At 40.5% G+C, this 14,405-nt stretch overlaps 1 protein-coding gene across 4 annotated transcripts in view; it reads right to left on the bottom strand.

Annotated features, from left to right (window-relative positions):
* Positions 1–14,405, bottom strand: part of LOC117831101 (BMP/retinoic acid-inducible neural-specific protein 3-like) — a 135,190-nt gene that overhangs the window by 57,425 nt on the left and 63,360 nt on the right. Inside the window, exons 1-2 of one of the 4 annotated variants that reach the window (XM_034709610.1) lie at positions 5,944–6,642; positions 5,340–5,644 (exon numbers count right to left, since the gene is read on the bottom strand). The exons of 2 other annotated variants lie outside the window; for them this stretch is intronic. In XM_034709610.1, the coding sequence (XP_034565501.1) occupies positions 5,340–5,593 (254 nt within the window). In that variant the 5' untranslated portion in view covers positions 5,594–5,644; positions 5,944–6,642. Of the gene's footprint in view, positions 1–5,339; positions 5,645–5,943; positions 6,643–14,405 lie in introns of those variants that run through there. One more of the 4 variants, XM_034709619.1, reaches the window with a different exon arrangement.

Below are 14,405 nucleotides of genomic sequence, written 5' to 3'. Positions count from 1 at the left end.
TGCGTGGGCCTCTGCGTAGGTACGAGAGCTACGCGGAACCCCGGCATAGCCTACGCCGTTGATTCAACGCAGAAGTATAAATCAGCCTTTACTGTGCTTGGATTAGCCTAGAGCTACTGGACTCCAACTACCTGAGACAGGGATGAGTGTGGCGAGTGTGGCGAGATCCTGTCCTGCAGCAGAGCTGGTGAGAGCATCTCTAAGCTACAGATCACTACGAAGTCACTTAAACCATGAGAATCCATGGCAAATACATTATTTTTAAATACATTTTTTGAGACAACTTGTTTATGTATTGAGCTGGTAGCTGGAGTTGGATGTAGGTGAGATTTTTTGTAGTGAACAGGTGATTATGCGAATTAGGATTCGTAATTTGTACACAGTAGGTTACATAGAAGAAGCACAGCGGGAATGACACATTGGTCTCCCCAAAGTGTTTCACCGTAACTTTTAAACATTACAGTTGCGCCCGGCAACAACGCAGACATTTACAATTTTAATGATCTCACACGCCCTAAATATTTTTATCACTGTATTTTCGATAATTGTCTGCCCCAGAAAAAAAACGTCATCAGCACATCACAAGAACTCAGTCTAAACATCAACTGTCAATATTCAGTGAAGACAAACATGCCAAAAAGTAAAACTGAAATACACATACAGTTCACCATAGTATTGCGCTCACTGCAGTGCATTTTGATATTATCTTCCTTAATGCTCTTCTCTTCATTGCTTCATACACTCCATGTCCATTTATATTCCATTTTATAATCTCTCCTTACTGTGAAAACACAATATCACAAAACCATACACACGAGACAGATAAAGCACATCAGGATCCATCCCTACCTATCCAAATGACACGATTATACGCTGCAGCACAGGTACTGTAATATCATGCCTCTGCATTCTACAATCATCCACAAACATGTTTGCATATAATTGAAACACTAAACACACTATAATTACATGAGGCAACCCCTTACATCAAATGGAGTCAATGTAATAGCCGGTGGGCTGTCAGGAGAGAAGAGAGAGGAGAAAACACAGGAGATGAGGCGTGATGGAAAAGTTATGGCCCATGAAGAAGAAGAAAGGAGGAGCTGACATTTTGACTAATATGCTTCTGTCTGTGAGAACTGCACGACTACATGAGAGAAGGAGCCTCTCACAATCACAGCCATGGTTTCAAAACACCACAAGCTTTTAAATTATTAAATGAAACATGCTTTTGTTCATTGCTTCACCCGTTTGCGCAGCAGCAACTAAACACAAATATTCCTTCTTTGAAGTCACGCTGTCAACGTGAATAAGACACGCAGAGGAATAATGTTGAATGCTATATTTGTGTCTTTTGCAGGAAATATCTGGTGAATGAAGAAAAAATACAACTATATTGGTCTGGTTTTCAAACTGAAGCCACAAAGCACTTACCAGAATGTTGAGCCCTGACACAACAAGAGAAAAAATGAATGTGTTGTTAATTCACCATCAAGCCTGACATAACAGTCATATTTTTCCAGCAATCACAGAAGAAGTAATATTGCTAAGTGCCACCATGACTGTTTTTTTTTTTTTTTTTTTTACTGCTTTTGAATCTGCTGAGTTCATCATTCCCATTATTGCATCTGATCAGACCTTGAGCGGCAGAAACCTCTTTCATTCGGAGGATTTGCAATTTAAAAAAAATTTTTTTTACATTGCAATAGTGTAATTCTCTAGGCTGGTTAATCTGTCCTTTAAAAGCAGTGCACATAGAAGATGAGGGCTTGGGAAGTGTTACATTTACACACTTCATAGCTCTGAATAACACTACATCTTTTTCTGTTTTTTAAATTTTATTTCTGAAATTTGTTCTGTTGCTACAAGCTGTTCTGGAGCAATGAGCGACCAGCAGGGGGGGATAAAGCCCTGGTTTCTCTTATTTCCCCTCCTCTGAACTCCTCTGGTCCTCCCCCTCATCCGTGACTCCCTCTCTCCTGCTCCCTGACGGGAAAGGCCAACTGAGCTCTGGAGAATATTTATGAGCGAGGGAGAGCAATTGGTTTGAGATCATTCGATGAGGGAGTGAGAGGGGGAGGGGGGTAGTGAGGGGGAGAAAAAAAAGAGAATGTGAGATGCACGCAGAGATAAAGGCAGAGGTTGGATTGTATTTAATTTTCTTTTAACCTGGTGGTTAATTAAAAGTAATTACTCATTGCCATTCCTCCATGTCAGTCTGTGAATGTCTTGAAGCACTGCTAAGAGAACCAGAAATCTGAACAAGTATTGATGAAAACTGTCCAAACTGAGAACATCTTGGCTCTGTCTAGTTCTACTAGAGGCCAGTCTTGGTTGGGAACACAGATTTAGGAGTTAAACGCATTAGAGTGATGATTCAAGTGGCAATAACAAGACTTTTACTGACCCATAAAGGACTGCAATGTGCCTGCTAGAAGCAGAAGACTGTTGCTGATCAATACCAAAGACTCAAAGATTACTTTCTCCGCCTTTCAAAATTCATGAGTCTGTTTTGGAACAAAAAAGAGAAACTGCAGCCCATTGCATTTTGAAGGCACTTGTGATCTCTTCAGTTCTCAGCTAACTGGCATCCTCGACTGCTCAGTGGTGGATGACAGAGCTCTGAGTGCAACATATTTAGAGTCTGAAAAGACTTGTTTTTCAAGACACGGAAAGCAAATGGAAAGACAGAAGGATAATTCCACTTTTAGACATTGTGAAACTTGATGTTTTGCTCCACTCTTGATTGGATTTTTTGTTCCAAATAGTCTGCTTATTTCTATTCGTTGGAGGGAACTGAAAAGGCCACTGCAGCTCAAGGGGAAAGGAGGGTTATAGACTTGTCAAGTTTGCATTTCTGGATATTTGCTGATGGAGGTCAAAAGAAGTCATGCTGTAGGTTAAAGAATGCTAAAATGGGTTTGGGTTTTTGAAATGGAAGTCATCAGACAATGCCCTTGTGAATTTTAGTTAGTAATGCAAAACTGTGTGTGAGCAAATATCTGTTAGATTTTCTTGCCCAGGCTTAGGAAGGAAGATGGACACGAGAAGGAAAGAAGGGAGGTATGGAGACATCTTGAGAGACAGAGAGAAGAGGCCGAGAGCAGAGAGGCAGTGAGGGAGGAAGTGATGGATGCGGGGAAGCCGGCAGCGTTACATTCTCTATCTTTGCCTGGCATTGTCACCCCTGTCAGCTGCTAAATGCCAGTGTCACTCAAACCTGTGTTCAGCTGGCATCAGGCCCTCCACTGCAGGGCCGGGGACGCTCCGAAAGCATCGCTCTCATCAGCGAGTATCAAAACACTTACCTGGCAGCAACACACGCACACACAAACACACACTAAGATGTATGCATAGCCAGTCACGGTGACGTACAATATCCTGTGGTGAGGCTTTTTGCTGTTGGCTGGGAAATCTGAAAACTTTCATGAAATCAGAAATCTAGCATGGGATTTCTGGCTGTTCTCGCTACGGAAATGTATTCCAGGTCTACTTCTTCAAGGTTTCACTTAATGTGAAAAATGTCCTAACCTCTGGTGGACCTTGAAGATACCCCGATCCATTTGCAACATGTGTGGGTCATGCTGCCTTACAGATACCGAACCTCCGCCTTAAAGTGTTTTATCATCTCTGAGCTTCAGAGTTTATTCAAATGTATCAGAGGCGTTCCAATCCTGTAGAGAGTCAGACTCAGGAGGAAATTCCTGCACAAAAACACACCCACACTTACATAAAACAGAGTCAAACGAAGAAAGCCTGTGAGGTACAGTTAAGTCAGCAGCTGTTACACCAAAAAGTTTCTTGCATTTATAGCCCTATAATTTGGATAGGAGGCTTAACCTGAAGTAACTCTGTGCTCGTATAACAAAGAAGAAGAAGGGTTTTATAGTCTGTTGGGTGGATTTGGAGAAGAGTCTTTAAGTGGAACTCAATGCACAAACATTATTCTGGTTAAGCACTGCACTAACACCTGTTACTACGATGGTAATTAGTTGCATGCTTGCAGCCACACCCTTTTAAAGATGTTCTGCCCTTTCTCACAAAGTGCCTGAGGAAGGTCTGGGACTAAAACATTGCTAAAAATTAATACATGCTTTTTTTTTTGCAAGATAGTGTGCAGGAGTTATGCCTTATTTTGGTCGAGAATTTTACAAAATGAAAAAAAAAACAAAAAAAACATTCAAATGGAAAAAAAATTAGGAAAGGTTGAGACAACACATTTTCTCTTTGCTATTGACTCAAATGGATATAATTGTTTATAAAATAATGATATCTATAAACTTTAAGTGTATATAAATTGTTTAAGACACAAAGGACTAGATAAGTTATACTTTATCCTAATCGTTTTCAAGCATGAACACTTTGATTAGCAGTGCCCATAGTTATAAGATACTGTTAAAGCTGTTATCACTGTAATAACTTCACTATAATATTATTAAACTAATTTAAAATAAAGGTTATGTTCAGTAGTGATTGTAAGACATGATAAAATCATCCTCCTTTCTCTTCAGTTGGATTAGAATTGTTAATTCATTGATTTTTTTTTTAAAGTCCTTCTTTGAAGCCCTCCATGTTGTACATTATTTCAAGCCGTGCATGTGACTGACAGTTATCGAATATCCTGTGGATTCATGCTGTGTGATTTCATTCGGAAATACTCATTTCCTTTTTTTTTTTACCCTCCCCATTTATAAAAAAAAAAGTTAAAAAAAATGTTATCAATGCAAGCTCACTCTGCCGACTCTCTGCACACACCCACTATACATCACACTACACAGTACCAAAGCCTTCCTGTCTACCCACTGTCACACATCAACAAGCTCAGTCAGATATCTGTTACGTCCTGCTGCTTTGCCCAAGCCCTCCTGCAGTATCTCCACTTTGAGTTCCCACTGATACGAAGCATTCAGAAGGTTTGTATCATACTCAAACCATATGTCTCTGCTTCTCACAAAAAAAGGAAGCAGGCAGTCGCACCCATAGAAGCTTGCTTCTGTACAGAACACATGGAGGGCTTTGATTTGTATGCAAAACTCCTCTAAGTAAGTAATCGTCTCAGTGCCTCATCCCACAGTTTGCCACCTACTAAATCTGCATACTTTATTCTCTTTCCTCATATGAAGAAAAGTACTGTGTCATTTCTCGCCTTTACTATTTGGTAGATCTGCAAAAAATACTACTTTTGCTCCAAACAAGGCCATGAAAGTCAACATTATCAAAATCAGGCTTCACAATCTCAGGCTGTGTGTATTGTGTCCATTTTGGCTTCAATAACCTCCCTCACATGCATCTCAGACATGCAGACAGTAGACCCATCCCTGATCCCGCTGCCCCCTCACCTGTATATCTTGTACTTGGTGGTGAATCCTTGCTGGTAGCGCTCTGTGAAATCAACAAACTCCTGGGAGTGGTGAAAGGGACCCTTGTCCGATAGGAGCCAGCCCAGGGGCCCGGCGGAGCCACTGAAGCCGGCCCCCACAGGGTCCGCTGCCCAAGCCCCTTCTGACACCCAGCTCTGGAGCAGGCTTAATGTTAACCACTTCCATAAAAACATGAGGGCCGTCAGTCTAATGGAGATGCACGGGCCACTCATGCTGCTTCCCCCTGCCCCGGTGACTCTTCATTCTCCTCGCACTCCTGAGTCCTGGAGGAAGGAGGAAGGAGAGACTAGTTGAAGAATGAGGTTGAAATTATGTTTGGGCGTGAGATGGATAAAGATGAACTGAGAGCTACATTAGTGCATAATTATTGGGTCAAGAATGACGGCAGTCACTCTTTTGAGTAACGGCTAAAATACCTACTGTGCGTTTAATGTACATTGTTAAAGAAACAAAATACTCTTAAATGTAGAATTCAAATCATTTTATTGTTAGAAAACGAACATTTGAGACGAGTCTAAGTATGAAAAAGTGTCACTGTTTTGCTATGATAGTTGAATTTTACCTTATTCTGTGAGTATTCTGGTCCGTGGCTGGTCTGAAATAGTCTCCGCAAAATCCCTTGATAGGACCGTGAAGTTTGGCTCGGCACGGCGCGCACACAGGGCGGCATTGGAAAAAGGACTTTGCTGAAGATTATCGCCACAAATGCAAACAGACGTGCAATTAGGGGCCGAGCAAGTTGAGCGAAACAGAAGATGACATCCAACCTCCTCAGAGCGCGCTCCTCTCCTTGACTCTGCTCTTTTCAAATGTGCATATTTCCACCGGAGAGCTTCCAAACAACGCTGAGGAGAAACTGTATTGGTCCAATCCAGCGGAGTAAGTCACAGAGGACGCGATGCTTCAAGAGCGCACAGGGTCAAAGCTTCCAGGTGGGCAAATGAATTCAGAACACTGGCATTACATTTATTGCAAAGAAGCGTTGGGACCCAGATACGTTCCCGCATGTGGACGCTTTGTTGTGTCTTCTGTCCTCTAACTCATTTCTGCTCTTTATTGGAGTGACGCGCTCTGGGCGCATGCAGAGCGCACGGAGGGCTGCCGACAGTGCCCGGACTCCCAGCGCATGGAAATGTGTGAATGGCATTCGCACTACTCTCTCCCCTCCCTCACCCTCTCGCTCTCACTCTCTCTCCTGTACCATACCGCCGCAATTTAATTTATTCCAGCAGCGAGCACACTCCCGGTTGGCTGAGACGAAGAACTGAAGAGAGAGAGAGAGAGAGAGAGAGAGAGAGAGAGAGAGAGAGAGAGAGTATGAGAGGGGGGTGGCTGAATGAGGAATGGTCGGAGGATACTGATGTGCTGGAGTCAGATGACTCCTTTTAGAAATTGTGAAAAAGATTAAAAGCATGATGTTATAAAAGAGGAAACAGACCAGGATAGAAAGCAGGACCTGTCGACTTTAATAAGATGACTGCTTACACATTTACAGGCATGTTTTACTCCAGAAAGTGGGTTCATGTGCTCATCTATTCAAGATACTACATACAAAAATAGAAAAAAAAATCAACAATCAATATCATACACGAGTATCAATTCATACTCTAGGCAAATTATGCCGTCATTATCAACCAAATTATGCTTTGAATACAAAAAATCCAGAAAAAAAAAACAGATTAAGAGCTGGATAAATAGTTGTAAAATTGGATTAGTTGTAATAACTTGTCATTCCTAGGCTCCACTAGAAGAAGACTCAAACTACATAGCAATAAATTATTTAAATGGTTTTGAGTTTTGTGTAAATGGATCCTAAAAAGTTTAAATTCTTTGAATAATGAGTTTAATGATGGTTGTGGTGGAGATGATAATGACGATCATGAGGAGTAGGAGTGGGTGCATTCAGCCCCCCTGCAGTTATTCTCGTTATCTCCTCTGCCCTCTTCCTCCCTCTCTTTTCTTCCTGCAGAATAATCATCACTTTCACCATCAGCAAACTTAATTAGATCTGCTCTATCCCTCCCCTCTCTATCCGAGGAGCTTGTGTGTTAGGACACCGAGCGTGGATCAGAGAGCGCGGAGAGCAGTCGAACGCAGGGAGGGGATATGTGCTGCTTTTCAGCTTTTCTGTAGACGTTCAAAGGGAGCGTTTTATACAGGGATTGGATTAGAGAAATGAACACCATTGAGTCGCGAGATTCGCTGGTTCCCAAACTCAAAGAGAAGCTGAAATCCCGTGGCAGAGCAACTTGCAGATTTTAGAGTGAAAGAATGAGTTGATTTGTCACGGTTTCATCATCGTGTCTCGGGATTGGGTGGCTTTTCTGCTGACCCTGCTGGCAGCCATGGTGACTTGTGAAGGACGACTCTAATGGGAACAGACACTCTTTGTCCATAGTGTTCTTTCTGGATTTTTCAAGTTGGATTGTGGCTGCCCATCTAAAGTTTGTGTGCACGCACAGGTTAAACTTTTTTTTTTCTAAAGTTTTGAATAAAATATGATATTTAGTGCAGAGAGTGTCACAGCTCATTACTTTCATGGACTGGCATCGCATTTTAGGCCGTTTTTAGAATACTGTTTTTTGTGTTTCAGAGTCCCCCAACCCACACGAGCAGAATAGAAGCAAGCCTCAGTGGCTGGTATTTACATTTTGAAATAAATCATTCATCAATTCTTGTGTGTGTGTTTGTGTTTGAGAGAGAGAGATAGTGCGTGGTAGTGGTGGTTGTGGTAGATACTTTTAAGTGTTCACTGTTACAGTCTGTGTACTCCTTTAATTTTTTTCTACAGAAATGGGATTGATAGCCAACTGATGAAATATGGGGATGTCCACATGAGACCAGATGTAAACCAACATTGCACAAGTAGGAAAGGAAAAAGAAATCAAAGAGAATGTCACTGCAAAGGGCTCATTACTGAGAAAGGTGCCGAAAATGTGTAGGCCACAGTGGCTGAGCAGATGACCTATAACAAGGAGACATCAGTGTGCTCTTTGAGGCCACTGTCACCACAGATTGCAAAACCTTTGTACTTCCATTCAAACAGATATCTTCCTGCAGAGGTTTGGGAATTTTTGAACCATTAAGAAATATTGGATTTATGAAGTATTACTGACAGAAGCATGCAGCAACTGCAAAAAATGATTCATTTATTTTTAATTTGAATTTTTTTTAATCAGTGCTCGCTACACTTTACTTGGGGTTATGACTCACTCATATTTCGTCAAATGTTGTTTTACAGGCTAACAGAGCACATACAGCATACACATAATTTTAAACCTGCAGGAAATTGTGTTTTTATTGGACACAAATAGCCCCAGGTGCAATGAAGCTGCCTTGATATAGCACTCTTATTGCACCAAACTGTTGAAGGTACAAATTTATCAGATGCATGCAATCATCAACCTACAATTTGAGTGTTGCCTGTGCCCAATATTAACTATTTTATAGCTTTCCCTCTGTTCTCTACAGTGATCATGAGGGGGAATAAGCAGTTTGTATTACAATTTTATTCACCTACCCTGTATTCAGTAATTGTGTCTACCTCTGCAGTGTACTGTAGGGCTGAAAACAGCTGCCCGCTGCCAGAAACATTATAAAAGCAGTGAAAGTGAACCATAATGGTGAGGTTGAGGGCTCACCATAAACTCAGTATAAGGCTCCATAAAGCTGAGCAGAACTGTAGACTATGTTTCATCATGTTAATATTTGATACGATGCAATAATAAAAGAAGTAATTCTAGCAGTTTTAGATCATATATTACAAACAATAGCAACTACAATTGTACTAGGTGCATAAATATTAGCTATGGTCCAAGTGACAGTGTGTCATGTGAAAGGGAAGCCCGGGGAGGGTTATTATAAAACTTTGCAGTTGATTTTTGTCTATGTATTGGAGTGTTTAGCTTCTTTCAGCTCATCTTTTGGTTTGTCAAGGTGCACCTTTTCTGTCTTGATTCAGTCCATGTGCTCCATGGAGACTATTTGCCATTAAGTTATGATCCTTAGCAGCTTATTTTCAACTGTATTACACTTTTAAAGAGAGGCAGCAATCTCCATTGGCTATGAATATGATGACAATAGAAGTTATGGAAGTCAGGTGACACAGTATAAACAGTGAAAGGTTGTGATTGGGGACAATCGATGGGTCATAAAGAAAAAAAGACTTATACCAAGGTTGTTGGAGTTGTTTGTGTAACCAATAGTAAATGCTAACTTCTTTTAAGTGGTTTCATAAACATGTGACTCAAAAAGTAACCAAAGAACAGAGCATACTTATCTTAAGATAAGATAAGATATACTTTATTGGAAATTTGTTTTTTACAGCACAGGACAGGGGAATACAACAATGTACTAACATAATTAAATGTATAATAATAATAATAATAATAATAATAATAATAATGATGAAGGTAAAATAGAATAAAATAAAATAAAATGAAATAGAATAAAAACTATTACAGATGTATACACACTATGTACACTTCTTTCTGATAAATAGATAGTAAGGTAAGTTATTGCATGGATAAAATTGCACCAGGCTATTTAAAAAACATACAAAGTATGAAGAGCAGTGCGATTCAGATGGATAAAATAGTTAGTTGTGAATGTGCCAGGTCACATAGTAACTGCCATGTAGTGGAATGGAAGATTAGAAAAGATGATTAACGGGACATTGTAGTGCTTGTGTTAAACAGTCTGATTGCGGATGGGATGAAGGACCTGCGATAGAACACTGGCCCGCAGGGTGGGAGTCTCATCCTGCTGCTGAACACAACCAGTCTTTCTTCTAAACCAAACCAGGTATGAATTGTCTAAACTTAGTCAATCTGACGACTTATCAACATTCCCCAAGTGTTCCACATCTATTTTGCAGGTAAATAGCATTGACAGTATATCATTATGGACGGCATGCCTCAATCTCTTCCCATTAAAGGAAATTAAGCCAAAATATTACCTCAATTGGTGCTGACATATTAAGCTGGGGCCAAATATCGGGGCTTGGCATGTTGAGAAGTCCTCTGGCTGTTGGGTCGGCTCTAAAAGTTAGCTTCACTTTGGGGGAACTGTTGTGCTGTCCATGTCTTTGGTACATTACTGTGTATACAGACGTTTTTCCTTCCACGGGTAGGGGGGCCTATTCAAAGGGATGCTATTGTGGGTCACTCAGGATAACACACTGTCTATTCTTTGTGGGTTTTTTAGCTACAGGACTTTTAATTGTAATGTGTTACTTTTTTAACTGTGGCTTTGCTACTTATGTGATCTAAAAGGCAATTAAGGTAATTTAGGCACCCTGCTTTCTTTAATTTTGAAGCTGGAGAGATTATCCCAGCATGCTATAGTGCAGCAAGCAAGAAAACACCTTGAGTAGGTCATCTCTCCATCACAGGGCACACACAGATAAAGAGACTTTCACATTCACATACAGTTCTTCCTGTGTCCTCCACCTGACTTGAATTTTTTAAAGAAGCAGAAAGAGCTGGCATGCAGCTCTGAGCAGATGGAGCAAAGATGTGGAATAAAACTGGCATTCTTGTTATTGTTGTTAAGCAACGCTGTGCACCACTGAGCCGCCCTGCAGTCCAGCAATCATTACACACCGCAAAATAATAACAACCTGCAAATGGTTTTGTGTCGACAAACAGCTGGTACACAGACCTCGGCCTGAGGTCTCGTCTCAGCGTGAGTGTGTGTAACCTGAGTAACGGGAGAGGACCCAGGCAGTTGCATTTACTCAGCACGGAGACAGATAGTCATTAGGGGAGGTAAACATTCACTTAAGCCTGAGCGTGCTCATTGATGCCACTCAAGGGTCTTTGTGAGGAGTGATCAGGGAAAAGAGTGAAGCTGAGGTTTTAATTAGCCTGAAAACCTGACAGCTTTTGTCAGTGCTTTGTCACCACAGTGTTGGCTTCACTTGCTCTCTCCTCGAGAGGCACATGATAGGAAAATAGTGTTTGCGTGACACTCCTAGATGCCAGATGAAACGCTCCTCTTGCTGCTCACTATGTAGATGTGTTAAGGCTAAAAAAATAAATCTTCAAAGTTACCTCCGCCCATGAACATTGATGGATGAGACGATGCATCTTCTTTGTACGAATAATAGCATTAATGTAAGCTAACTGCCCTGACGACTACAACCCCTTCAGCATATACAAACCGGACATTTTCTGGTCAATGTCCAGGTCCTGTTACTCTTTCTGTTATGTGACTCTCAACAGGAGAGTGTCAGATGAAATATCACAACTTGAAATACTTGGTTTTGTGGGATGGAGGGTGCTGGCAGGAGGAAGACTCTTCCATAATAATACATGTTTCTGGGTTAAAATCACCACCCCATGTACAGGGAAGTTTCCACAATGCAGAGACAATAGTGGAAACATTAACTGAAGTGACTATGAGTACAGATCAGCAAAACTCCACTTAACATAAATAACATCAACTGTCCTCTAACTTACTTACGGTCAGTGTTCCCGTTTATTAACTGCCATCTTCAAACATCAGCTTGCCCTGACAAATTATTTCAGTGAGGGCTGATTAGGCTGTTTTTCGTGCACACATCCAGCCCACTTGGACATGGTTTTGAAATTTTAGGAGTGTAGGGCATGTTTGAAGGGGCATGCATGAAGCATAAATTGCTACCTGTCAAACCTTAAAAAAAGAGAGTCCTTCCCACTTAATGTTATCCAAAGCACGCATTTCAGCAGCGTGGAAGGCATACATAATAAGGTGATTAAAAGAGCCCATACTCTGACAAAGCTTTAATCAGAATCTGCTTCACTTATTGTTCATTTGGGTCACTAAACTCACCATTAATCAACTTAAGAAAACGCTGAGCCTCTTGTCTGGTCCTCTGACGGGGACTTTTTCCCCCTTGTTTCATTTTCTTTATTCTCGTTACACAAGCAGGATTGGACAAGTATTCAAGATTTTTTATTTGAGTACAATTAGCACAGTTTTTCTAATTAACTTTTTGGATCACTGTGAGGTCTTGTTCTGTTTTCTGACTGTGAGACACATCATTGTAATGTGCACATAGAGGAGAGTCAAGAAGTGACGAATTAACTATGCAAGGTCGTTTCAGACATAAACACTTGAAGTTGGCTATGGCTACAGTACATATTTGTTTCTGTGCTATTCATATCCTTTCTTTCAAGGTGTTACTTTTACTTTTAAAGACCTTTAGCTGATTATTTTACAACTTTTTCTCTTAAATACTTTATTCTACCCTCTACACAATGCATTTCTACCAGGAGATGTTCTTTATCCTCTCCTAGGTCACCATTTCTTTAGAAGGATATGTGTGAAAGTCTTTGAAACATCAGTTAAACAGCACAATGAAATTGAATTCCATCTATACTGTCATCAGCTCAGAGAGAGAGGGCAGACTGGAGAAGGCCTTGTAAATCCATTATGCAGTTCCATACAGTATGTGTGAATTTAACTGTACTGTATTTATGATGTGTTTTTCAGCGTGTTTATTATGCATAAACATATGCAAAGATTTAAATGTGATATCCAGTATGACCTCATTTCTGTTAGTATGCACATAATTGGTTTGTAGTTGTCTTATTTATGGTCTATGGTATGATCATGTTTGACACTGTCAAATTGGGTTTCAACTAAGGCCTTGTTTACACAGGAACAGGCCAATTACTAGCTGAGAAGTCTTTCTCTTGGTTTTAAAACGCTAGAGCATGCCAGACAAGTAGTTTGTGGTATAATTTTCTAATTTAACACAACCAATGAACACCACGTGCCATGTGCAGAAAGCCGTTTTTCAACAGAGCTGTAATAACATACAAACAAGAAGACTATGGAGAATGCACGGTCAAAAACCATAACCTTTGTCTGGAGAAGCGTTAATAAACACAGTATAGTCAGCAGAACAAACAGTCAAGCATCGTTCTTATTTTCCTCTTAATCGCACATGGCTATTGACTGGGGACATAATACACATGTGTTAATTGGGCTGTGACGACAGCAACAGAAGGGGTTGCATTTTCAAAAAATGTCTCTCTGGAATCCGTTTTTAAGTTTGCATTTTAAGTCACCCAAAATGCAACAATAGTGTGACGATCCTGTGCCAATGTATCCTACAAATGTACACCATTAACATATTGGAAACATATCAGTGTTATATATTACCTTTTTCTTTTATCCCAAAATGCATTATGTTTCTATACCACTGCTGATCAAATGCTTTCTAACTGGGGGAGACCGGGTATGGCTGTAATATGAAGAAAGTTGTAATACCACCATTTCCACCAATCAGAGATAAAACTGGAGTCACATGATCAGTTCAGTGTTTACAAAAAGAGGTGTGCCTACCAATATTTTAGAAAAGCCTACCGTAAACATATATTTGTATTTGAATATGCAACTATGTTTTTTTGTTGTTGTTTTATTTTGTGTGAAGCACACACTAAATGTGAGTTAATATTGTTTGAAATGTGCTACATGAATAAATTTGACTTGACTTATGTCACATGCTTGCTTTACAATTGCCATCACCCGTTCATACACAGAGTACATGAAGCAGGAGGAAGGAGAAAGAGAAATAATAAAATCTGTCAGTATGTCCACAGAGGGAGAGGCTCATACCTCTCTTTACAGCCTCCCCAGATGCTCAGCCTCTCCCTGTTGGAGCCTCTGTTATTGAATGATTCTGACGTTTGCATATTTTGTCAAGAATACAGTGACAGCCGGTGTGTTTGTGTGCGCTCATGCATGCATGCATGTGTGTGTGTTTGTCCATGTGATATGAGAGCCCATATGAAATCATTTCCCACTGTTAAAGACTGGTAGGTTTTTCACCTCATCAGGGAGTTGAGTTCATTTGCAGGAGCAAAATTGTTATTTGCAAACGCAGCCACTCCAGCTGGAAAACCATTAACTTTAGTGATTGAAATATACACTGTTTTGCACATAAAGAATAAACATTATTTGATTTTTACTGACGGGGAAACACTGGGATAACAAGCAGATGGCAGACTTGTGCATGCATGGCTTTCAAGGTGT

The sequence above is a fragment of the Notolabrus celidotus genome, chromosome 2, assembly GCF_009762535.1.
Source record: "Notolabrus celidotus isolate fNotCel1 chromosome 2, fNotCel1.pri, whole genome shotgun sequence".
NCBI lineage: Eukaryota > Metazoa > Chordata > Actinopteri > Labriformes > Labridae > Notolabrus > Notolabrus celidotus.
This window is presented reverse-complemented; position numbering and strand designations above follow the sequence as displayed.